We start from the raw sequence: 26,493 nt of genomic DNA, 5'->3' as shown, positions 1-26,493 counted from the left end.
ATGGCTAAAATATATCTACTTAATAAAAAGAATAAGTAGTCAAGGTGGAATTGAGAAACAAACAAAACTGACAAACTGCACAGAGAGATTAAACAGGAAAAAAAGAGAAAAAACTCAAATTACTAAAATCAAGAATGAAAGCTCATACCCTATGGCCTAGCAATTGCACTACTGAGTACCCTTAAGATACAAAGGCAGTGATCCGAAGGGGCACGTGAACCCAAATGTTTATAGCAGCAATGTCCACAATAGCTAAACTATGGAAAGAGCCTAGATGTCCATCAACAGATGAATGGATAAAGAAGATGTGGTATATATGCATAATGGAATACTATGCAGCCATAAAAAATGGAATCCTGCCATTTGTAACAATGTGGATGGAACTAGAGGGTATTATGCTAAGTGAAATAAGTCAATCAGAGAGAGACAATTATCATAAGATCTCTCTGATATGAGGAATTTGAGAGGCAGGGTGGAGGTCATGGGGGGAGGGTAGGGAAAAAATGAAACTAGATGGAATGTGGGGACGGAGACAAACAAGAAACTCTTAATCTCAGGAAATAAACTGAGGGTTGCTGGGGGGTTGGGGGAGGAATGGGGTGGTTGGGTTATGGACACTGGGGAGGGTATATGCTATAGTAAGTGCTGTGAATTATATAAGACTGATGATCTGATGATTCACAGACCTGTACGCCTGAAGCAAATATGCATTACAGATTAATTTAAAAAAAGAATGAAACCTCATTGCTACTGACCTTACAAAAATAAGGATTATAAGAGCATACTATGAATAATTGTATATCAACTACCTTGATGATCCACAATGTAATGGTCAAATTTCTAGATACAAACTCCTGAATCTTACCTATAAAGATCTAAAAAATCTGACTAGATCTCTAACAAGAACTGAATCAGTAATCAAAAAACTTCCCATGAAAAAAAGATCATATCCAGATAGCTTCAATATTGAATTCTACCAAATGCATGAAGAGAAATTAACATAAATCTTTTACAAAATTTTCCAAAAAAATAAGAGAGAACACTTCCCAACTCATTCCATAAAGCTATTATTATCCTGATCAAAAAAACCAAAAACATCATCACAAAAAATCCCTTATAATATCCCTTATAAATATAGACACAAAAATCAACAAAATACTAACAAATTGAACCCAACAATGTATAAAAATATTATATGCCATGACCAAATAAGATTTATCCCAGAAATGAAAGGTTGTTTTAACACAAAAAAATTAATCAATGTAGTAAAGCATATTTATACAACAAAGGACAAAAACCAGATGATCATCTCAATAAATGCACAAGATCTGTTTGACAAAATCCCATACTTATTCATATTAAAAACTATTCAATGAACTAGAAGTAGAAAGGAATTTCCTCAACCTGATAAAGGCATCTACAAAAACAGCCACAGCTAATATCATACTAATGGTGAAACACGTTAGCTGATAAAACAACAAAAAAATAGCTTTACAACCACATCCAATTCTTTCCCCAATATTTAATTTTTAAAAAATTTAGCCTTCAGAGAAGTTGCAAGAATAATACAATGAACACCCACAAGTCCTTCACCTAGAAACAACTGTTTTTAGTATTTTGCAATACTTCAAGGCAGAGACACTTTTTTCTGAACTGTTTGAAACTCATTTGTAGACATCCTTACCCTTAACTAAGCAAATTAGCATGTACCTCCTAAGGCTAAAAACACTTTCCTTTTTCCTTTATAACCACAATGTAACTGTCACACTCAGAAAACTTGAATATCAGTCAGGACTGTCATCAAAAATAGTCTATTTTCAAATCTTCCCAATTTTCCTAATAATGTCTATTAAACTATTTTCTTCAATCCAGGATCTAGTCCATACTCACATATTGCATTCAGTTGTTATGTCTCTTTCATCTACTTCACCTAAAACAGTTGCCCAAATTTTTATTTTCCTTCACAACACTGACATTTTTTGAGAATCTAGGCCAGTACTGAATTTGGATTTGTCTGATTGTTTCCTCATAATGAGGTTCAGTTCAAACCTTTTTTGTGGGAGTAGTACATAGGTAATGTTTCAACCATTACTTAAGATGGCAGGTTTGTTTCTCTAGAATGGTGGTGCTCTTTCTTCACTTTTGTGCAAGGATTTTTTGTGGGCAAAATATCAAAAGCATGTTTACTCAAAATTCCTCTGCATCAGTAACTTCTCGAAAAATCACAGAATAGCAAGCCCTAAAACGGCCATGACTCAAAGAGTCAGTTTACAGTTCATAAAGGGATAAGCAGTATGAAATCCATACACTTAGACACATTGAATTCATTATTTGTTCTGGACAAATCTCTGGAGATTTCTTAATTATCAGCTCCTCTTTTCACTGAACAGACATGTTTGTATTAGTTACAAACACAGTAGAGTTTGGGGTATAATACACTATTACACTAGTGAGGAAAAGGTGAGCCCTTTTCTTGACCCCATTATTTAAGATCACTGTCCACACCCTCTAACACATTTTCTCTACCTTCTCTGTTTTGCTTTTCTCCTTAGCATTTTTCACTCTTCAACATATACATATTTCACTTTTTCTCCTGGCTGTTGCCTGCCTTGCCCACTGGAATGTAGGCCTCATGAGGGTGGACATTTTTATTTTTCTAGCTCCTTATTGTCCTTCCAGCTTTTAGAACAGTCAGGCTCTAGATTCCAGTAGGTCCAAAGTAAAAATTCTTATTACATGAATAAGTGAATGAATGAATGAATGGTTTCACTTCCTTCATTAAAATATGCCGAAGTCAGGGTACATGGGTGGCTCAGTTGGTTAAGTGGCCAGCTCTTGATTTTGGCTCAGATCATGATCTCAGGGTCCTGGGATCCAGCCCTACACAGAGTCCATAATCTGCAGGGAGTCTGCTTGAGGACTCTTTCTCTCTCCCTCTCCGTCTTCTCCTCCCCCGGTTTGCATGCTCTCTCTCTCTCTCTAAAATAAGTAAGTATTTCTTAAAAATATATATAGGCCAAAGTCACAGGGGCAATAAGAACTTGGGATATTTGAGCCACATAGTTTCTTTTCGAATATAATTTGATTAAGCTGTCTTTAAACTCATCTCTTCTCTCAACCTAAGAATTTTTTATAATTCATAGGTTTGTTAGAGAAAAAAATTATAAATGAGGCATTTAGTAGATCAGAAAAATAATATAATTATTAAGCACGTTGTGACAGACAAATATAAAATTCTTAACAGATCTTGACCGTAAAGCTCTGGATAGGATACCCTCTGCCAGAGGGTTTGGGAAGGTCACCAACTTGTTTACAGCCATGGTTATCTTCGAGATTTTGACGAAGTGGGAGAAACCAAAGAGGTATTTAGAAGAAAAAAATAGAAAGGTAAAAGAAAAAGGACTGGAAAATAAAATGAGTTCTCTATGGCCTCTATCTTTCTCTCCATCATGTCTTTCCATCACCTCCGAGCCCCAAGCTTATGCATAGTTCAACATCAGCCCCTTTCATTCAATGAGGACTGTGAGGTCAGAAAGAAACAGTCAATAGACTGGATATCATCTTCCCATGTAGATTATAATGTCAGAACTGAGGGTCTCAGAGGGAACGGCTCTTCGTAACAAAGGAGAAACTGATTCCAGGAGAGAATAGCCTTTCTCTGAATGAATTCAAAAGTTCTTGTCAAACTATATATTTTGTAAACACTTGAATGGTATAAATGAATAAGTATAATAAGGCCTTTTTCATATTAATTAAAATTTGAGAGTATAGGAATTATTACATAATAAAAATAAGGTTTAAGAACCTTCCTATATTTGATTATTTTTTTATAGGGGGATGACATACCTTTTTAAAGTTTGAGATTGTTGGCTTTAATCCAAAACTATCTTCCCAAACTTCAAGCTAACCACAGGACTTTCTTAACTTAGAATTCTAAGCTCTCATTCACCAAATGGCACATTCTCAGCGTATGAAACCCACAGTGTTCCCAGCACCCAGGAGGGTAAAGGGAAGTCGAAATAGGATTCATTGCCTAGAAACTGCAGTCTTGAGTTTTGACTCTTAAACTGTTGACAAAGGTTTGATTTCCTCTCTGGGAACATGTAAGAAAATGGTAAGAGGCTCCTCCACCGCTAGGAAGAATGACTTAGTGTGAAATATATTTATGGTCATTGCCAATTTTATGTTCAGGGACTGAGAGCAGACAGAGAGAAAGGAAAGAGATACTGAGAGCTCCTTGCTAACCGCCACACTACAAGTTAGAAAATCCTGAGAGTCTCTCTGACACCAAAGACTTCCCTCCTGCTGAGGCCTTCAAAACTTCACCTTCTTGGAGAAAAAACAAGAAAGACAAAAGAAAGTTTTTTTGGCTTCGAAATTAGACTGGCCTTTCCTCTGAAGAGCCAGGCAGCCACTGCACCAGACTCGGGCGTCTGGCGGGCTCTCTGCAGCCAGAGGATCACATCACACTGTTTGGCTGCACAAGCCCATGGTTAGCACTGCTCCCCACAGGAATCCGGCCAACAACAGCCCTTCTTACCACTCAGCCTTGACCTCGTACACATGCTCACAACGTTCTCAAGCACCGTGCTGAAACTGAATGGGAAAGATTTGTTTGAAGATTTAAAAAGATAGAGGCCGGAATCCAATGTGCCCCCATTAAATATTCAAGTTGAGAGTTCCTACATTTTGAGAATTCCTAAGTATCTACTTCCAAAGAAGGAAAGGCATTTGAGAACTTTGCTTGAATTTGAATTTGAATCTGCTCCGACATTCCAACAAGTCACCATTTAAAACTGAGCAGTGTCTGTTTGAGGTAACTGACCAGACTCCCACAGGGGTCTAGCTGAGCTGGACAACAACATAAGGGTCTGTTAGTGGGCCTTCCAAACCAGAAAAAAGCTAACGCATAAATGATTTGATTGTATCTTCCAGATTAAGCTACTTATCTTGGTCAGGGTGGTATTCAGACCTTTCACAAATTTTAATCAACTGTTGGTAAATACTATGATTGGAATTCTGCATTCTTAGAAATATTAAAGGTATTGTTCATCCATTTATCCATTCAGCAAATACTCGTTGAATTCCTACTATGTGCTAAGCTCTGTTTTAGGTAGTAGGAATACAGTGATGAATGAACAGTGGCTCTGCCCTCACGGGGCTTATATTCTACCAGGACATAGGGAGAAAGGGAATCATAGAGGAAAAAAACCAAGCTTATCAGATAGCAGTAAAAAAGCTATAGGAAAAAATAGATAAGATCTATTTGATAAGGAGTGTCAGATGGCAGAGGTAGTTGGTAGCAAATTAGGGTCACCATTTAAATGGTATTGGTGGGGAAAGAGCTCACTAAGAAGGTGCCTTTCAAGCAAATCCTTAAAGAAGATGAAGGAGCCAGACCTGGACATCTGGGAAAGAACATTCCAGGTAGAGGGGTCCACAAATACAAAAGACATGAGATGATAGTGCCTGACATGTCTGAGGAATCGCAAGAAGCCTAGTGTGTCTGGAAAGGTGTATATAAGGGGGGAGCACTGGAAGATAAGCTTGGGGGCAGAACTTTAGCTTTAACCCTGAAGAAGAAATGATACCGATGGAGGACGCAGAGCAGAAGGAGGCAAACCTTTAGAAAGGATTATTCTAGCTAATAACTAACGTCCATGTTTACTTCATCCTGGTTTCTTGGCACAATATCAACCAGACAGACAGCAAATGGAATATCAGTATGGCATGTAATGGTATTGGGCAGGAGGGAAGGTCCTGTCGAGTGTGAATGTGGGATCTGCTTCTTCTGTAGCTTTCAGCATTGGTTATACCTGTGCTGTCCAATATGGTAGCCACTCCCCACAGGGCTGCTGAGTACTTGAAATGCGGCTAGTCTGAAATAAGTATGAAATACATGCCAGAGTTGAAAATGTAGTATGAAATAAGAAAAAAAAATGTAAAATGTTCCATAAAGATTTTTATAATGCTTATATATTGAAATGATAATATTTGGTAAACAATGGGTTAAATACAGTGTATTATTAAAATTATTTCACCCGTTTCTTATTTCTTTCAATGTGTCTACTAGAAAATTAAAAATTGCAAGTGTGGCTCACTTCCTATTTTCACTGGACAGAGCTGGGTTAGAATACTGCTAGAATAGTGCTTAGAAATTCCCAAGGTAACTAAGGAGACAGAGCAGCTCCTTAAATGAAGAGAAAGAATGACTTAGAGTGTAGAATACTGTCTCCCTGTGAGCAAAAAGAGAGGAACTGGCATTTCAAGGCAAAGAGGCAGCTTGTTCATGCCACCTTGTGTAGGAAGGCAATAATAAGACACCAAGAAGCTATCTGGTCGGTTTCTTCTCAGGAAACCAATACAGGAAATTCTGGTTTAAAATATTTAGGTTTGGGCGCCTGGGTGGCTCAGTGGGTTAAGCCGCTGCCTTCGGCTCAGGTCATGATCTCAGGGTCCTGGGATCGAGTCCCGCATCGGGCTCTCTGCTCAGCGGGGAGCCTGCTTCCTCCTCTCTCTCTCTGCCTGCCTCTCTGCCTGCTTGTGATCTCTCTCTGTCAAATAAATAAATAAAATCTTTTAAAAAAATTAAAAAATAAAATAAAATATTTAGGTTTGATATATAAATGAAAGTCCTAAATTCAAACAGGTTACCACTGAAAGGACTATAATTAAAACTTCTTCAGCCCTGCAAGAAAGGGAAGGCATCTACTAAGTGCTGTAACTAGGCAGGACACTTTTTATGAACCATCCCATGAAATCCTCACAGCCATCTGGGACTTCTTTTATTTAAACAAGAAAAAAAACATGGGGGTGGGGGGGTCCAAAGCCCTAAATTTTCTTTGAAATCTTTGATTTTATCTCTACAACAAGAAGCAAGAGATCCTTATCTTTTCATTTTGCGTAAAACTCTTCCGGCATGGAACAGCTTTGTAGGTACTATTTGCTATGGCAACCATATTTAGATGGAGGAAGAAAACATAATCTTCCTGGATAATTTTTGCCAAGAAGGGGTCCCTTATTTTATGAATGAAGAAAGTGAGGCTCAGGGGTATATTCATTTGCTAGAGGAGCAGAGCTGAATTACCCACTAACTCCAAAGACTATGTCCTCCCACCAGAGCCCATTGGCCAGATCCTGGGCGGAATATCCAGAATTTACTTGTTAATCCCTGGCTCTATTAATATTATGGTCATGGCTACCCCACACCCTGTGTTAAACTCAAGCGTCTTCTGTGCCAATGATTGGACAATACCCAGGATGAGGAAAAAAAACAAGAGTTAACATGGGGAAGGAACAACACTTAACATCTGCACAGGTCTCCAGGAACGAACACACCTGAAAAGGCCAAGGAACTCTCCTTAGAGAACCTCAAAACTCTACCAGAAAACCTTTAATCTCATACTACTTGGTTTTACACCAATGTGGAAACATGTTGAAGCCATTGAAATGCCTTTCCATCCCTGAGCAAGGAATGTAAGGCCGTATAATAAGCTACAACCTACACATTCAGCAACAGAAGTGACAGAACCCAGCCGCTGGAGTTCTATTCCATTCCTGGCCCTCACTACCATCCTGTTATACTGTCTTACCCGTTATTTGGGGAGGGGGGGAAGCTTCTTCTATTTCTAATCATTATGTTGTTATGCAAACAAAATCCATGAATACATTTCATGAATGAAGACCTTCATGAGATCCAAAATGGATAAGAGCCTCTTCCTCCTCACTCAAGACTTATTGGAGGCACCAGACATGTTTTGATATTTCAGAGAAGCTTTATGACTGAAGAGTCAAAACTAGATTATCTTCTTAGTTTTTTAATATAACTTGTGGTATAGCTACAATGATAGGTAGATTTTTTTGCATCTCTGAATATAATTTATAATAACATTAACTATTTAAAATATATGACTGCAGATGTCAAAACTCACAGATATGTATAATGAAGAGAGCAAATTTAACTATGAATAATTTAAAAATCAATGCATTATTTTTTTAAAAAAAATCCAAAATGTAGTGAGGACCTATTATTATATTAGAAAAATAATCCCATTAACCTGTATTTAGAGTATGTCAAATAACCTGCTTCCTGGGAAAATTAAGAGGTTTTCTGAGTCAGGAAATTCTAGAACTGAGAAGGTTCTAACAAGCCCCAGTTTACTTATGAGGAAACTGAGTCTCATAGAGGTTAGTGGGAAGGCTCTGGGTCACAAAACTGGCCAGTGACAGAAGTAGGACAGGACTCCAGTTCTCCTCAGCCTGGCCAGTGACCTTTGCCCACAACAATGCACCCTGAGGGAGACAGAACACATCTGCAGGCTCTAAAACCATCCAGAGCAATATAGTAGCAAGGGCAAAACTTTTAAAAATACCAAAAACTTCATTGCACTTTTCCTAGCACTTGGTCAAATGCTTTTACTTAACTGATAGAAATTCAGAGTAAACATCCAGTTTGGTTATAAATGAAATCTTGCTTCAATATATGAAAATTTTTGCATTGGAAAAAATCCTTACAGCCTGATGTTTTTCTGGCGTGCGTTCTGTTCTTTCAGTTAGTGTGCTTAGTTATTAAAGACAGCTGTGTCCATTGCCTATGAATATTATGGATGCTGAAAACCTAATAACAAAACCAAAAATTCTCAAGAGTACTCTCCCTCTCCTTTGCTTGAACTTGAAACTGAAAAGAAACACATTTTCCACCAATGTCAAGAACTGTCACTCCTGTCATCTACCAATCACATTCATAAATTCAGATTGGTGAGGGAAAAGAACCCTAAAGTCAACATAGCCCGACAACCAAAATGTGAAAGTATATTAAAACTTATTTTGTCAGATTAAAGCATGAAAAAAGTAAGATGTGTATCAGTATGAATGATGTGGTGAGAGTAAATTTTCATACTCATTTTGAAATTAAAAAGTAGCTTTTCTATTACTGAATTTTCATTCTTAAAATATAACCAAAGTATACTGCCATACAATGGGTAACTGCTTTTATTTGTGTTTGACTACATCACAAATTTATATTAATCACACCAAAAATGAAACAGGTACCTTTTTCTTCTCACTAAAGAAAATGTCATGGACAAGCTATGACCTTTCTTTCCGTTCATTCTGAGTAGCAGTTTTTCCTTGCGTTTAACTCCAGCAATACTCAGAGGTTTAAAAAGTCCCCACACAGGACATCTGGAACAGAATATTGTTAATCATGATCACGTTGTCTGATTCTGATGCATATCACAGAGAACAGAAGAGGCACAAGGCAAAACAGCAGTGCATAGAATTACGTGATAGATAATGTTTGACACTGGATATAACTCTGGGTTGTTTATACATTTCATGGTGCTCCTTGCACAGAAGGTTCATCCAGATCCTGGAGGCCTGTCCCCCTTCCAAATAGCAAAATCTGCTCAATATTTCAAGCTGGCCCTTCTAAACCACAGTAAGAATTTAGGTAGTTTACAAGGGATGATTCACCGCACTGACTCAGTGCAGCCCCAGAGATGGGCTTTAGAAGACAATGTTGGATGTGTTTAGGGGAAATATTCTTCTGTGTGTCTGTGGTCTGGTATCCCCCAATCTTTGGGAGCACGGTGGCTCCCTGCAATCCAAACACATTATTGCTTACATTAAACAAGTGGTATCATTTAAAAGTCCACTCAAAGAGAATGGTGGTAATTGAAGCCATTCACAGGACCACAAAAGCACGGCTACCCTCCAAATCGAACATTTGAATGACATTTAAAAGGTGCCAAAATGGGTAATCAACTCATTCAAAAGATAATTCCAGAATATCTAGCGCGCACAGAACTCTGGGACAGTTATTCAAGGAGAGACCAAGATGGCAATGAAAGTGAATTATGCTACTTCACTGAAACAGGCTATCTATCATGCCAAGATACTGATGAGAACAAAAGAAGGACAGCTCCAGGGGGACTGGAAATGACAGGGAAAATGGAAGCAGGATGGAACGAAAAAGATGTGGTAGAGCAAAGGGAGGAGAGGAGAAGCCATAAAGCAGGAACATGGAAAAAAAGAAAGAGAGGAGCAAGACCCTAGTATCAATTTAAAATAAAAAATTAAGTTCTCATAATGGAGAAAAGATCAAAAGTGTCTGGAAATAGTCTAAAGTATCACAACACTAATATTTTATTCTATTTTGTTGACCAAATGGGATATTTCTTTTCACTCTTGTTAATGTATGTTTCCTTTCCTGTCCTCACACACCACAGGGAGATAACTTTCTGACACTTGCCCTCCCATGAGGCTGAGGACTCAGAACTCAGCCCACCCCCACCCCTACCTCTTCATACTCAGATGTCTCCTTGCCAGTTTTTTTTTTTTTTTATGCTTTAGATTGCCTTCTCTTTCCCCTACAGGTTTATCATAAACCCTTCATGTCACTATGCTTACTAAAAGAAAAAAGTGAATATGTAGCTTACTGCCTTCAAGACTGAAATAAAATCCCAACTAGGAAGGTAGAAGGTTCTAGATCATATAACTCATTTTCAAAAACATGGATACTCAAATCAAAAACTATAAGACTAGACATTTAGTCAAATATTTACTGTTCCCTATGTGCAAGACACTGCACTCAAAGGTGTAAGGCACTTTATGCCTATCCACAAGAAAACAAAATCTAAAACACAGAAGGAGGGACGGTAGGAAAGGATGGGAACAAGAGCTCCCATGGAAGAACAGGCCTGGAAAGCAGGAGGGATCTTTCTCACTCTGAGCCAGAAAACTGTAAGGAGACAGAGAGTTGGGAGGCTGCAGAGCCATGGGGTAGGGAGGAGGCACTGTAGGAAACCAAAGAAGAATTTCACTTCAGTCTGGGAACAGGTACAGAAGATCACTATCTCAAAATGAAGAGATCCGAGATGGAAAGAGAGGAGCTGAAATCAAGAAAAGTCTTGGATTAATTAAGTTTGGGAGCTAACAATGTTGACTCACTTTTCTCTTTATTAATATGTTTGGATCAAGATTTGAAGAGAAAAGATTGGAAGAACACACGGGATTTGAGCAAACTCTGCCATTATCCAACAATCAACATGCAGACTAAGGTCAAACTACACACACAGCATTTTTCTCAGTGTTTTTAAAAATGTACCTTAATGTAAGTAGGGGAAGATGAATATCCTTCATACAGACATAAACTTCAAAAGAATTTTAACTACTCTATAGAAAAATGAGAAATAAAAACATAAGTTACAGAATAAACACAATTGACTAATTGATGTATTAAAAAAATGTTTAGTTCCAGAAGTCAAATGCCAATGAAAACAAGGTTCTAAAGTGGGAAAACAGTTTTGGTACAGGAATATATACACCTATGGGCTACAGAATGAAGTGGAAATCAGGACATCTCTTACATGAGATATTTTAGCAACACACACACACACACACACACACACACACGGCAGTGTCTGTATCCCTGATCCACTAATTATACCTCTATGAATTTAGCCTAAGAAAACAATCAGAGAAACAAAGAAAGATTAATTCTCAAAGATATTTGTTATGTCACTCATATCAGTGAAAACTGAAAACAGTATTAGTTTTTTAATACCAAAAAAAATCTAAATAAATCGTAGTATACTGATGGAATACTATGTAGCTGTTAAAAATATTTTTCAATTTTCAATGACTTTTTAATGGAATGAAGATATATTCACAATATGATGATAAATGAAAATAACCAACATGCAAAACAGTGTAGAGGATATGATCCTACCTAATTATATAACTATATGTAGATATGAAGAAAAAAGGTTGTAAGGAAATATATCAAATCATATTAACAATGGTTATCTTTGAATTGTACCATTATTTCTATTTTTCAGTCCACCTAGAATTTATGTAATTATCATCCATCTTATAGTTAGCACATATTATCATATAATATCATTTGATACTTTGTACACAAAAAAGTGCTGCATGATGGACTAATTTGGGGTTTATTTTTAATATACCCAAGTCAATAGACTATAACTGTCTGGAGATAAAAAATGAAATCCCCTTCATCTTTGAGCACTCAGTGCCTAATATAGTGTCTAACACATAGAAGACAATCAATTAAATGAATAATGATTGGCTGGCTGTAGAGACAAGTGATGGATGGAAAGATGAAAGGAGGAATGGCTAAATAGTTGGGAAATTCTTCAGCATTTAGTAAAATCAATTTCTCTCCTGGGTTTTTTCAGAGATAAAAACAGCTCATCAGGTGATACAACTTAAAGAGAATAAAAGGTAAAGGAAAAATCAAAGGAATGATCTTTGCAAGGATAAGTGGGAGGAGGTTTAACCGACAGAGCTCATTTTCCTACCAGCTCTCAATCTCTATTCCAAACTCCGCTCGATTATGCAAATGCATTCGTTTCTTAGATGGACAGTAGAAAGCAATTACTCAAAAACAATTATACACATGCTTCGTTCTACCAAGAGGATGAATTTCCACTCACAGAACCACTGAACCTCTTGTCCACTTGAATCCAACTCCTCTATATAATCTCCAAAGAGGGCTATCCCAAATTGCTGCTTTGACTCTGTTGGTGACTACTGCAGAGGATAGACGGGCCCCATCAGATAAACATTTATTTCTATCCATCTTTGGAAGCAGAAGCAGTGAGAATGGCTCTGTCCCAACAACTCTCACATTTTCTTTGTGTATTCATAAGTTCTTGGTGAGTAGATGCACCATAGATCATAGCGTCTCCATTCTCCATCTGATGTGAGGGTAACAGATACATGTTCTTCATCCACTCTGGCATCACAATGACAAATCCTTAGGCTGAACGCTCAAGGCTGAAACCTGGTATGAGTTTAAACTTGCTTAAACCTGTGAGCCTCTGAAACAGAAGTGTAATTCACACTTTTATTGTGTTTGTACCTCTTGCACCAGAACTGGGGTTCTTTGTAAATGCTCAACTCACCATTATTTCCCCTCAAAAAGTCTGTTGCTCTTCACTCCATAGATTCAAGTGCCATTTCCCATTTCTGAATGTCTACAATCATACATAATATCTCAAAATTATACTGATTGGTCCAGAGGAGGGAGGGTAGATGGGAGAGAAATGCAATGTGGCTTTATAATCAAGCAGTTCAAGATTTCAATTCTTATTAGTTCTTTGGCCTTAGGCAAGCTATTGAACTTCTCAGAATCTCAATTTCTTCATCGAAAAAGGGGGCTAATGCCTCCCTAGATTGCAGAACAATTTTGAAAATTAACATTAAATCATTGTATGTATCTGGCACAGAGCATATACAGTAAAAGCAGCTATTTTTAACAATAATTACTCTGCAAATAAATCATTCACTGATCTCTTTTCAAACTATGTGTTTTCCTATGAATGTTCAAATGTCATACAAGAAATTTCCTTTCCAACTATTTTCCCCATTGGGTTCATTTCCAAGATGGTGGCTCCCTACACAGAAAAATAACTTTATAGGATGCTTCAGTTATAAATTATATAAAGAAATATGCATAAGAAAGCTTAGAAACTACCAAAAAATAAAGACATAGTAGGGATTAAAATCCAATATTTAGACTGAAAACACATGAGGCAGGGCCAAAATAGGATTTAAAATATACAATATTATTCCCAGTTATTCCCAGTCTTTTTAACATCAAAAAAATTGAGCTTCCTGTTGATTGCAGGAACTCGTTGAAAGTACTCAACTAGTAACATAGACAACTCATCTAGGCTCATGAACTCTTTAAGACATGCCTTGGAGCCCCTGCCTTACTGTCCCTACCAATTCTAGACTAGTATATCATATTAGTGTATCAGTGCACCAATCCAAATCAAGAGAAAAACTTACAGTAAAACCCACCTTAAACTAGATGCCCCCCAAATCTCATAAATATCTCATCTTTGTCTTCCTTCTAAGACATAATTTTAAGGCTCTGTCAAGGTAATGATCAATAAACACAGTAAGCAATACACTTGGTTTTGCTTTAGAAACAGGTCATTTTGGTGATACTTTAAAGAAGCAAGAATTTAACACTGCCATAACAATACTTGTACATTTATGAATTCAATATAAAGAGAATGCCATAACAATAGACCTTTCCATACAAGTCAGCTGACAGATCACAAGTGCTCAGATTCATTCAAACATAAAACACCAAGATTCAGAAATTCCTGGTCTAGGCAAAGCCAAGCATAGCCCCAGCCACTTTCCTAAACAAGCTGGAATCCCCTCCTAGTGGTTGAGTTCTATCCAGACCCTAAAGAAAAGACTCCTTTTTTCAACAACTGTTCAAAACCAAGAATTTTTTGTCCTCAAGGTGACGGTACAACCACAGTGCAAAATACACTGCAGCAATTACACCAGTATTTCAGATTACTTTTGAAAACTATTGTGAGGGCTTGGGGCCCACACCATTTAGATAAACTGCCCACATTAATCCAATTCACTTGACAATTGCTCAATTCTCCAATTTATTGCCCAGATGTAGCCAAATTTCTCCCTGTGGACAAGAAAGATGTAATGACAGCCTGGATCTAAAATGTGCCAAATTGCATGTATTACAACAAGTCAGAGAGGTCCTGTGAGACGGTTCAAGCACGGAGGGTCCCAAGTCTCCATGCAAGAGGAGCAGCAGTGTCGTTGGGAATATGGGACTTGGATTGCCATGGCATCACGTGACCACAGAGATGAGGAGATGTCCCACGGCTTCCTATCATAGGGAAGAGAAATCTGAAGCTGAACATGCTGGAACAGGGAGAGGTTGGGCACATCTCTCCCTTACTTCAGAGCAGGTTCAACTCTGAGTGTACAGAATCACTCTTTCCAAAGCTCTGCCCTGAACATTGGCAAGTACTTCCTGCCACTGCATTTTCCAGCTGCCATGAGTAGTAAGAATCTTTGAGGTTTTAGGAGCACTTTCCAAAGAAGATATCTCCAGAGAGGTCATCCACATTCCATACAAAGCAATTTATTATAAGTGTTACAGCAGCTGAACATCAATCCATCTTCCTTTCTGAGCTCATCTACCATGATGTGCATCTCTCTATTCCCTGCTGAACTTGCAAAGACTAAATGTGCAGGGGGAAACCGAAGTAGCAGAGTGGGGAAAGGGGCAATGGGGAAAGAAAGGAAAAGCAAAGTTAGGAGTCATTTGTTCATGAATTCAGCAATTATTGTGCATGCCCATTACATATCAAGCTGTAAGGATACAAAGCACTGTACCCTCATGGAGTTAGATAAAATCATCACGTATAAAAACTCTAATTATAAATCACTTCAAATGTTTGGGAAGTAAAGTACGGGCTACTCTAAAAGATTTAGCAACATGATCTGATCTCATCTGGAGAATCAGATCAAGCTTCCCTAAAGAAGGAATGTTTGGACTTCCAAATGTGGGACGAGTGGGTATTAGCTGGGTATGTGGGATGATACAGAGAGGAAAGGAGAGAAGAAAAGACAGCCCAGGTAAAGGCAATGAGATATTAGACCAGTGCTACTCTAACTTTACCTGGCAAGTAAATACTCCTGGGGTCTTATTAAACGTCAGATTTCAATTCAATGGGTATGGGATAGGGCCTGGGATTCTGCATTTCCAACAATCTCTCACGTGAGACCAACACGACTGTTGGGTCCATACTTTGTAGTGAGAACTCTGAGGATCTGCCCAGGGACCAAAGCAGAGAGAACATGGGAGGCCAGTGATGAGGCCAGAGAGCTTGGCAGAGGTCAGATCATGCCAGGCTATCAGACCATCTTAAGGAATTTGGTTTAAGAGGAGCAGAAACCATGAAGATCTCCATTTGCTTTGTTCTCTTCAAATAACCTTCCAAGGAGTTTCACTTTCCCTGGGAGACAGCACTTCGCAGTATCTAAAGTGTAAGTGAGAGCAAAGGTGTTTATGGACTTCATGGCTTCTAAGAGCCAGTAAAGTACAGCTCCTTCATCACAGACAGCCCATTAACAACCCATGTTTATTAGTAAAAATCCTCTGAACTTAATACGCCTTTGTCAGCAAAAGTAATTGATCTTGGCCAGTTAATTTGGCTGGTTTTGCAGACTGAGGACTTGCCACTCTTTTAAGAGTATCCTACAAACTCTGCGGGCTTTACTCCCTTCAGTGAGGAATTTCCAAGAACACTGAGCCCATAGGGTTCTTAAAATAGTTTGGTAAAAGAGAACACAAACATCTCTCATTGGCACCTTGGTCTTTAGTCTTACAAGTCTGCAGACATCGGATTTTACAGAAATGTCTGTGCCAACTGCCACCATCCTGCTCCCTGAAAATTTGACTGAACAAAGGCATACAGAACAGTGTGCTGTCCAGTTAGGCGGGCAGTAAAAGCTCATGCTTAAACCAAAAAGAAACAGATGTGTGCTCTAACCAATGCTTGGTATACTTTATAAATAATTCTTTGCCTCTGTATTAGGAAAGAATCATCTTCTTTCCATTTAAAAATGAATGTAGGACTTATTCACACTGAACATATGCCATAAGGAATGCACTCCCATATGGCTCAGCCAACTGTATGGAACAGCCAAAGGAACTCGAGTTTTCACCCCCGCCCCCATTAGTATTGGGACTCTGGAGAAGTAATTCTCTTGGCTCTCTTATTCATGCAATGGGTAGATGGGATTATATAGTTTAACAAGTGATAGGAAAGCACTGCATTTTCTGTGTGAGTCATGATGATATTCACACCTAAAAATGTTAGATGCTCTGCTTCTGGAATGAGTAAGAGCAAGAGGTTGTGAAATCCTCTCCAGATATCTTCAAATGTTAGCATGTTCTCAACTGTCTGGAATGCCATATATACTGTCCTGACCTAAACCAAGGATGTAAAATCATGCACAAGGCATTTGTTTCATTATCTAAGGAATCCATCTCAAGAAGATGAAATGTCTTTCTGGTGGTCTGCCCCTGTCACCACATCACAAAAACATGGGTAGACCAATTTTCACAAATTTGGGGGGTGTAACTAAAAGGGTCAGATATAAAATATAAGCCACATGGTATGTGCAATATTTACTCGAGAGCAAGGAACACCCCAGAGAGTTGGCAAGTCATCCATCAGAGACCGCTTAACATACAGTAGGGATGTTTTGTGTGTACATGACTCTTTAGGGTGTCTCCCAGGCGAACAGAAATCTAATGAGAATGGGATTTCTACATACAAGAACCATTCTCCCAGGCAAGAAGGGGTTGCCAGCTCAAAAGGGCAGAAGTGTCACTGGAAGAGAAGAGATCACTGGGTTGTAAAGTCACAAGACAGCAATATAAAAAAATGCTAACATCACTGAACACTCACAGCACTACGTACCAAGGTTAGAAAGATGTGCCCTAGGAGACGTGGCTCTCTCCTGATGGAGCACATGGTCTAATACAGTAATCATGCTACAGCCTGCTACCTGGAAGTGTATGGGTGTGTGCGTGTGTGAGAGAAGGAGGGAGCAAAAGAGGGCAGGCGAGCTAGCCAGTGAGAGACCTGAGCCTCAGGAACACAAACTAGAAAACATTGCTCCCACTATCTGGGAAACAATGCATTCAACAAGTTGCAAAGGATGGTGATAATCACTCTGAGATCTCAAACACCAGGTGAAGAAAGAAAGGAAAGGAATTCTGGACCAGGTAGCAATAGGAGCAAAGGAAAAGACAGGTGCTCCAGTGTTCCACCTTCCAGTGTGTATGAATCTATACCTTTAATACATATGCACACACATATACACAAACATATCCAGAGATAGAAATATATTCATGTGTTGGGGGCGCCTGGGCAGCTCAGTCAGTTAAGTGTCCAACCTTTGATTTTGGCTCAGGCCATGATCTCAGGGTCATGAGATCGAGCCCCTTATCTGGCTACACACTGGGCATGAAGCCTGCTTAAGATTCTCTCTCTCCCCGTCCCTCTGTCCCTCCCAGCTCACATGTCCCCCTGGGTGGCTCAGTGGGTTAAGCCGCTGCCTTCAGCTCAGGTCATGATCTCGGGGTCCTGGGATCGAGTCCCGCATCGGGCTCTCTGCTCGGCGGGGAGCCTGCTTCCTCCTCTCTCTCTCTCTGCCTGCCTCTCTGCCTACTTGTGATCTCCCTCTCTGTCAAATAAAAAAAATAAAAAATAAAAAAATAAAGTATAGTTTGTATGTGTGTGTGTGTACCATATACACACATGAATAACTGTGCCGTAGCTGACTGGGTTGCTGCCCCACCGCCACCCTCCCACACTTAGCACACGAGTGCACACGCCGGACTTCCAGCTGCCCACACCTAGGTTTCTTCCTCTTGGGCTAGAGGTCACTTCGTCCCCTGAGCGGCAGCCTCAGAATGGTACCCGATCAACCCCGCTCTCGAGCAGATGGAAGTTACTGTAAATATATCTTCTCTCCCTGTCCTCTCAGGCAGGAAATTCTGAGGCACGAATCTCACACTGGTTTCTGGTTTGCCCAGCAGGAATGCACTCTGGCCAAGCACACTGGTATTTGTTTGGTGACATCCCCTCCACTGACTGCCTCCCCTCCTCATGTCATCACCACACTCCTCAGCCAGCGTCCTGTGTCTCTCCCACGGAAATGAATTACTTGCAAATCCTTGTCTCAGGGTCTATTTCATGGACATGTGTGGGTTTGTATTTCTATTTGTAGGCATGATTATATAGACTTGTATATTTATGTGGATACACACACTCACAGATACAGACACATACACATACAAATACATGCGCACACTGATACCACATACATGCTCAAATGAATACATGTGTTCAGATCTCTCACAGGACAGCATCGCTTTCCTTTTTACCAAAGCACATAGGTTATTATACATAGTCGTCTTTTTCTCACAGAGAAATCTATACTCCACACCTCTTCCTAGAGCCTCCCCAGCATTTAGCCTCATACTGGTCCTGTCCAAAGCATTTGTCCAGTTTTGCCCCCTCGATCAGCAAGATGACAGCTCGTTCCCCCTCGCACCTTCCATGCAAAAGCCTCCAAACCTGCTGCTCGGCAGCGAACTCTGGGCCTCATGGTCCCAGGGCTGGCGGTTTGTGCGTTTGCCATATTACTTCTAAAGCAAATATCTATGGTTACCACTCTCAAAACAGGACTATTTGCTGCCAAGACATGATCTTTTTTTCTTTTAGTGTACCACGTCAAAAGGTGACAAATGAAAGAATATTAAAAACCAGATTATTTTCATAACAAGCTACAAAAAAACAAACCTGACGTCTTAAATTTTGTACTCACAAAAAGAAAAACTGCTCTCATGGCTCTCCTCATATCTAAGCCTACGGACAAATGTCCTATCCCCAAGGGAGAGCACCTTCCTCTCTTCTCCTTACTCCATTAGCTTCGAGACTGACATCAGGAACATAAGAAAAAGCCATTCACTGTCCCTAATGTGCTAAGGGTGGCAGTGCACAGAACTGGAAAGAATATGGGATTAAGGAATTAGGAAATTAAAATACAGGACTATAGAAAAGATACAGAATATAGGTTTGGAGAAAATTCACTAGCAGGAACGCTCAGGCAAGTAACATCTTTGGATTTTCATTTTTTAAACTGAAAATGAAAGCAGGACTTCCAAGGGCCTGAACTTGGGCCCCAGGTATGTTTTGGTCAACATGCTTTGTGCTTACAAACACAGGAAAGCTGAATACCTTGAACACACATTTGAGTTTGTTACCCCTGTGTGTATAGTTTCTAAACTCGTTTCCAGTTCCTGACATTAGATCACTGTGTATGATTGTCATTGGTAAAACTGCAGGAGACTTCCATCCTCTTGCAATCTTCAGAACTTCCTCCCCAAGGAGGCTTAGCTGCCTAATCTTGGCACCCCTTTATGTGAAAGTTCACGCAGGTACAGATTTAAAATGTCCTACTGAGGGGTGGGTGGGTTGCTCAGCCTGGTAAGAGTCTGCCTTAGGCTCAGGTCATGATTCCATGATTCCTGGGATCAAGCCCCATGTCCAACTCCCTGCTCCGTAGGGAGCCTACTTTTCCCTCTCCCTCTGCCTGCCCCTCCCCCTTCTTATGCTCTTTCTCATTTTCCCTCTCTCTAATGAATAAATTATATCTTTCCAATAAAATAAAATAAATAAAATTTACCTACTGAAATGTGCCTTTTTTTCCTTCAATTTACCCAGTTTACTTTAAAAATTACCAGAAAACTTTACCAATATGGAAGAAATAAAAAAAGAAATGGGCTTATTATTAATGGCTTATTTAAGTGAAAAAATAACATAAAGCTATTTAACCATAATTAGCAAGAGGAGAAAAACATGACAGTTGAGTCTGAATATGCAAACTCTTGTCCATTTTCATCAAGAAATCACTTTCATATTTGTGTATATTATTATAATATTATGGGTATAATACATCTCATACTACATAACTTTTATATGTTTCCTCTCTCTTCCTCCCTTCCTTTCCTTCTTCTACCCCATATAAAAACCATCATCCTTGGTCACGTTCACTTTAATGAGTGATGTAGGACAAGGGAAAGATTTTAGAAAAGATATGTAGAGAAATGGCAAATGTTATGATTCATGATGATCCACAGATTCTGCTTTAGTGAAATTAGGATACTGGAGTTCTCCATGTATGTTTTTTTTAATACTCTGATATGCATAGTATATGTTCTTCATTACAAAGGATTAAAAGTTTTAAAAAATATATCGTTGTATAACTCCCTATAGTAAGTAACGTGGAGCACTGATTAAGACTAGACTCCCCATCATCACCATTATCACCATCACCAGCAATGATCTCCAAATCTGAAATACATTAATTAAAAAGATCCCTTTAAAATTACGGCACATACCAAGTTCCTTCTTTCATTGCTAAATACTTGGAAACTGTCCTTAGTACATGACTCACAAGTCAACAAATCTTAGAAAGGCAAGTCTATTGTCTCACTAATCCCTATTCTGCCCTGACTCTACAGTTTAGTGCCCATTTCCTCCTATCCATCCCCCCAGTGAAAATGACCAACCTGACCAAATTAGCAGGTTCTCTCACCCCACAGAATATACTGAGGCAAGCTATCCTTATCCCCGCTCTGCTTCCCATGTGACTGCACTGAAGAACTCAATGGCTACCTCAAAGGAAAGAGAATCCAGAACCTCCCAAAGAAGAAGGCAGATGGAGGGAAACCAGCTTCTCTCCCTCACTCTTTAAACCAGTGCTTTTCAACCAGATGTGATCCTGTTCTCCGGGAGACAGGTGGCAACGTCTGCAGACACTTTTGGTTATCATAAGTGAGGGGTCGGGGGAGTACTACTGGCCCCTGATGAGTGGTGACCAGGGATAATGCTAAACATCCTACAGTGCACAGGAACATCCATTCCCAATGCCCCCAGCACAAACCTACCTAGCCCAGAACGTCAATACTGACAAGGTTGAGAAACCTGCCCTAGAGTAATGAGCTTTTTCCTCGATTCCATGTCAGGAGGGAGAGGAAGAGAAGGTAAAGAGAATCAGGGCTGCTCGTGGTAGATCCCAGCCATGCTTCACCAGAAGGAATACCCACAGAATATCCAGGGCAGTACTTACAACACAGGAACACCTGGTACATTTGTTTCCTTCTGGCTGAAATTCCTCGCCTTCTCGGTACTGCACACCCTCAAACACACAGCCTGGAAAATGAAAAGAAGTTTAGCATTAGGGCAGCAGCTTTTGCTCAGCTTGACACTATGCTTCTATCCACTGCTCATCCATCTTGCTTATCCACCTCCCACCTGCATTTCCACCTAGCAGAGTGTTCTCTTTAACCAGAGGACAAGATTTTTTCATAGTTAAAAAAAAAAAAAAAGAGGAGTGGAAAAGGTTGACTTGTGTCCAGAAACCCAAAGATGCTAGAAAGCGAACAGGATGGTGGAAGCCAGGTCAGCCCAAGGGGAACACTACACAACAGCGAGTCCTATGACTCTAAGGGGCTCACCATGACCACCCAGACCAGCCTCACCTAAACCCAGAGGGGCTGGAAGAGGCAAACAAAAGAAGGCCAAGTGAGAGAAATCAAGCTACCGAAAAAGTGACATGAAGAGTTGTCACTTGGTGAATGTTCAGGAATTGTCCAGCCCCTACCAGGCTCTTTGTACCCCTGATCTCACTCCACCTTCACCGTGAGCCCACCAAGCAGGGACTCTTGTCGCGGTCTCCATAGATGAGGGAAATATGGCTCAGAGAGAGGAAGTAACTTACCCAATTGACAGGTAGCAGAGCTGGGATTCAAACTCGGCTCTGACCTACCAGCTGAATCAACACAGAAGGGAGGGGGGAAGGCAGGAAAAGAGATGACCACCCTCTGTGATATTAAAGAGGGTTAGCCACCAAGTTTGGCTAAAAATAAGATGAAAAGCCCAGGAAGTATCTCCAATTCAGAAAGACACTCAGGACACTGATGTATTCTTAAGAAATCCCACAAACAACCTAAAACACAGGCTGGGCAGTCACCCCATGTCAAACAGGCTATGAAAGGACTGTTGGCTAATGCCAAAGCCATTTTCCTCAGGACCATCCTCATAGAGTGCTTTGCCAGAACAGTCAAGGTCACTTTATACATAGTAGGCAGTGTTGGAACCAGCCCAGTTGTGCCAAAAATCAGCCAAAGGGGCTCTTGTGTGAGACTGACTCTTGCCCCTGAGAGTAAGTACTTAAGTCCTGCCAACTGCAGTCATCAACAGAATCCACCAAACTCCTGAAGCTCTTGGTACCCGATGAGGTGAAACAAGTATTATCCATAACCACCTAGTCTGGCTACTGGACCTGTTCATTTTAAATCTAAATATGGAGGCCTTTGCTCAACTGAAAAACATAGAACTAATGCTACTGAGTCTGAAGTTGAATCACTGAGTGCAACTGTGATTTTAAAGTCTACCTGATACCCACAGCCAGAGCTAGCCATCAACCAGTGCTGTTCCCACAGATACAGAAAGACTTAGCAAGCTCGGGTCCCTCCTGGAGGCTGTATCCTAGCAGTGTTAATAACAGCAGGTGCCCAGGTATCTCTTTCCAAAGTACACTTCCAACAAAAGGTCTTCCGTTCTTTCATATATGTTTACACACTGGGTTTGCCATCCAGTTTGCCAGACAGATTAACCTCAACAATCTACATATGACAATTTGAATAAGGGAATTTTAAACGAAAATTCTTCATAAACTGATCACATCACAACCCACCATTATTGAGTAAAGTCAGACTAAAGGAAAGAGCACACCAGCAAGCATGCCCTGAAATGTTTCAGGAAGAAAGGGACCGCAGACTGTACATGTCTGTCATTATGCCGACTACCATTCTGTGACCAACGACAGATGCCAGTCCTTCTGAATTACCAAGGAGAATACCCCATGGCTTGCTTCAACTGTCCCTACCTAGACTTGGCTGAGTCATCCCTCCCAAGACAAAGAACAATACATTCTGGACATGGCTGGGCTCTTCTGAGTCTTCTGATTTGCACCTCAAAGGCTGGCCTTTGAAATTAAAAAGTGGGAGCAGAGTTGACTCTTGACCCCATAACCAAAGGTACAGAGCCTGCGCAGGGATTGGGGGGCTAGTGCATGGCCCTAGCATGCTAACATTTAAAGATTTGTCTCCCAGGGCCTGTGGTCCCAAGCAGAACAAGTATCATCGTGTATGTTTGGGGCAGAGGGAGAAGGTGGTGCAGTGTGGTGGCCAAGAAAGGGAAGAGCCAGACCCCGAGCCCACCTCACAGGCCTTGCTTGGGAATGTACTTGGTCTTACTGGGTCTCATTTCTTCCTGTGTGAGCTGCAGACAGTGCCTCCTCCCTCCATGGATGGTCGTGAGGACTTAGCACTGCAGTGTGTGCAATCACAGAATTCAGCCTTTCCTTCCTGGGAACTCAACCAAAAGCCAAATGAAAGAATCAATTGCTCAAATATGATAACTTAACTGCTGAAATAAATTCACTCAGCTGTTTGTATACCTGCATTTCCAAAGGCAAGCCTAAAAACATGACGATCTCATAAGTAAGGAACGATGTTGCACACACTGAGTTGACTCTGTACCAATAAAGCAACAGTCTCTTCAACACAACTGAATTCATGTTTAGGGGCTACAATGATTTTTAAATCCAAATGGCATATAAAATTTGCTCTGTTATCCATCTCAAGCTTGCTGGTGTATGGGATTTAAGTGGGAGGCCTGGCTTCTGCCCTCAGAGATTCTGACAGAATTGGTCTGAAATGTACCCAGGGCATCAAGATTTGGTTTTTTGGTTTTTTGGTTTTTTCTAAGCTTCTCAGGTGATACTAATGTGCAGCCTAGAGAACTCTGATCTAACTTTGTAAGGACACTTTAGGCATTTAAGAGTATGGTTCCATAACACAAAGCATTTCATGCATTCAGAGGCAAAAGGAACTCAAGCAAACTCTGCTTGATAGATACAAAATAACTGGATTATGAAAGAATTCTTCTATTTTCAACCAGTTTTTGGCCTTCTTATAAGCTCATCTTGTTAGCTTCACAGAAATCCCAATGTGGAAAGGAAGTTTGGCTCAATCAAGACAGTCCAGGGAACTCAGGAAGGTTAGAGGTAGTGGAGAGCAACTGTCCTCATTGTCATTTAAAGACGAGAAAAAACTGGACTCTCTGGAAGGGACTCAGGTCCAGGTGCGTCTCAGACTGCATGGGGCAGGGGAGGGCGAGCAGCCGCCTGTAAAGGGAACCAGGCTCATCTTCACAGAGCATCCCAGCATGGTACCTGAGCCATTCTCCAGGAAGTTTTGCAGAACAGATGGCCCTTTGGAGATTAATCTCAAAAGCAATGAGTACTAGTTGTGAGTACTGCCTCCAGTGAGGAAAAGCACTCCGAGTAAAACCAAAACTCAGAACATCTGTCTGAGAGCATGGGCCAGGGGCTTAAAGGATCAGAAAAAAAATCTCTCACCTCAAAATCCCTGGGCTCGTACATAAGGGCAAGAAAAGATGCAGGAGGCCTTTGTAATCCTGTTCAGAAAAGTAAGAGGAAACACTCTAGCCACTGGAAAGGAAAGATCCCTTTGCTGTCAGCTAGGCAGTGGGGCCCTCTTAAAAGACAGTAGGTCCAACTTATTGCACCACATCGAAAACTGAGACGAGCAAAACCCTAAGCTAAATTCACTTAGGGACACAGCTCTCAGTTTTCAGAAAACATCTGGTCACCTCATCACCAAGGCGCGTTCTAGCCAAGATATTGCAATATGAAGCAGTAAAAAGACATTTCTGGAAGCAAGAGAAAGCCACAGCCTTTCCTTCCAAAGTAAGCGTTACCTGTGGCCCTGCGGAGTGGAAAGCAGGCCTCCGGAGCCTGGAGCATCCACATGCCAAGACCTACAGCACATTGCATTCAACCGGGCACACCAGAGAGTCCAACCGGACATTTCTGTGCAAAGGAGTTTGCTCTCTACACCCATGATGTATAGACACAAAGCGAGACGAGTTCCAGTCTTGGGGGGGCAGTATCCTGCCTTCTTGAGAGAGCTCACAGAGATATCAAAGTCATGTGGCATGGCAGGGAGCCTGGCAGGCTTCCCTTCCTGAGAATGTTACCTGGACAGGTGGGGCAGCACGTTCCCAGATGCCTGGAAGGGTTTTTACAATGAACAACACATCGCACCTCAGACTCTGTGACAACACCTTCCTGAAAAACAGAATGCCACAAACATGTCAGCCCAGAAGTCCCACCGAGGAGTGATTCACTTTGGGAAAGTATTCAAAGGATCGGGGAAGAGCCCAAACACCAAAAGTGCAAAAGAGGGTGGGTATCAGGTCCAGAGGATGTGGCACCATTGAGGTCCCATCTCCCCAGCTCACGGCCTTGATGCTTTCAAACTTGGAGCACAAATCCTGTCTTGACCTGTCTGTGGTCTATCTCTTTGGTCCAAAATTCTTTCTTTTAGGTCTAGTATTTAAGGCCTTGCTGTCAGTCAGTAGCTGACAGAGTCTAGCTGCTTATTCACGATTGTTTTAAGTTGTCAACACTGCTTTATTTTCTATAATTGTTATTACACTTAAAGCCGTTAATGATGAGGCACAGAGTACATGTGTAATAGCCCAGACTGGCATCTGGAGACCTAATTCCTTACCACTCTTCTGGAAATATCTAGGCCAGCTCTGCAATCTTAGAAATTTCATTCTGCTTCACATAGAGAGCCTGGCTCTCAAGCATCAGTGACGAGATTAGACCAAACTACTTTAAAGTTCATATTATATATGGAAAAATAGAGCCTTTAGATCTTCATAATGAAATCAAGTGATTCATTTGCAAACTTCCTGGGGATTCAGATATTTTAATGTCAGTTGAAACATTTTCTTGATTAATTTTCAGAGTTGGTCTTTGAAGAATTTCCTCCATATTCTTTACCCATCTTATATATGGATTTGTGTGTTTGTTTTATTTTGTTTTGCAAGAAAGGGTAGCACAGGTCGGAAAAAAATGTAACAATATGACAAATAGACAACTTTTTTCATCCTATTAGCTACCACGTTATCTCAGGCCAACGAGGAATGTTACATCCTAGATGTCTTCATATTT

At 40.4% G+C, this 26,493-nt stretch overlaps 1 protein-coding gene across 2 annotated transcripts in view; it reads right to left on the bottom strand.

Annotated features, from left to right (window-relative positions):
- Positions 1 to 26,493, bottom strand: part of BMPER (BMP binding endothelial regulator) — a 244,712-nt gene that overhangs the window by 156,627 nt on the left and 61,592 nt on the right. For both annotated transcript variants that reach the window (XM_044246349.1, XM_044246350.1), the window contains exons 5-6: positions 25,509 to 25,599; positions 21,511 to 21,593 (exon numbers count right to left, since the gene is read on the bottom strand). In XM_044246349.1, the coding sequence (XP_044102284.1) occupies positions 21,511 to 21,593; positions 25,509 to 25,599 (174 nt within the window). The remainder of the gene's footprint in view (positions 1 to 21,510; positions 21,594 to 25,508; positions 25,600 to 26,493) is intronic.

The sequence above is a fragment of the Neovison vison genome, chromosome 4 (genome assembly GCF_020171115.1).
Source record: "Neovison vison isolate M4711 chromosome 4, ASM_NN_V1, whole genome shotgun sequence".
Classification (NCBI taxonomy): Eukaryota; Metazoa; Chordata; class Mammalia; order Carnivora; family Mustelidae; genus Neogale; species Neogale vison.
The sequence above is the reverse complement of the archived record's forward strand: the minus strand, read 5'-3'. Positions and strand labels throughout refer to the sequence as shown.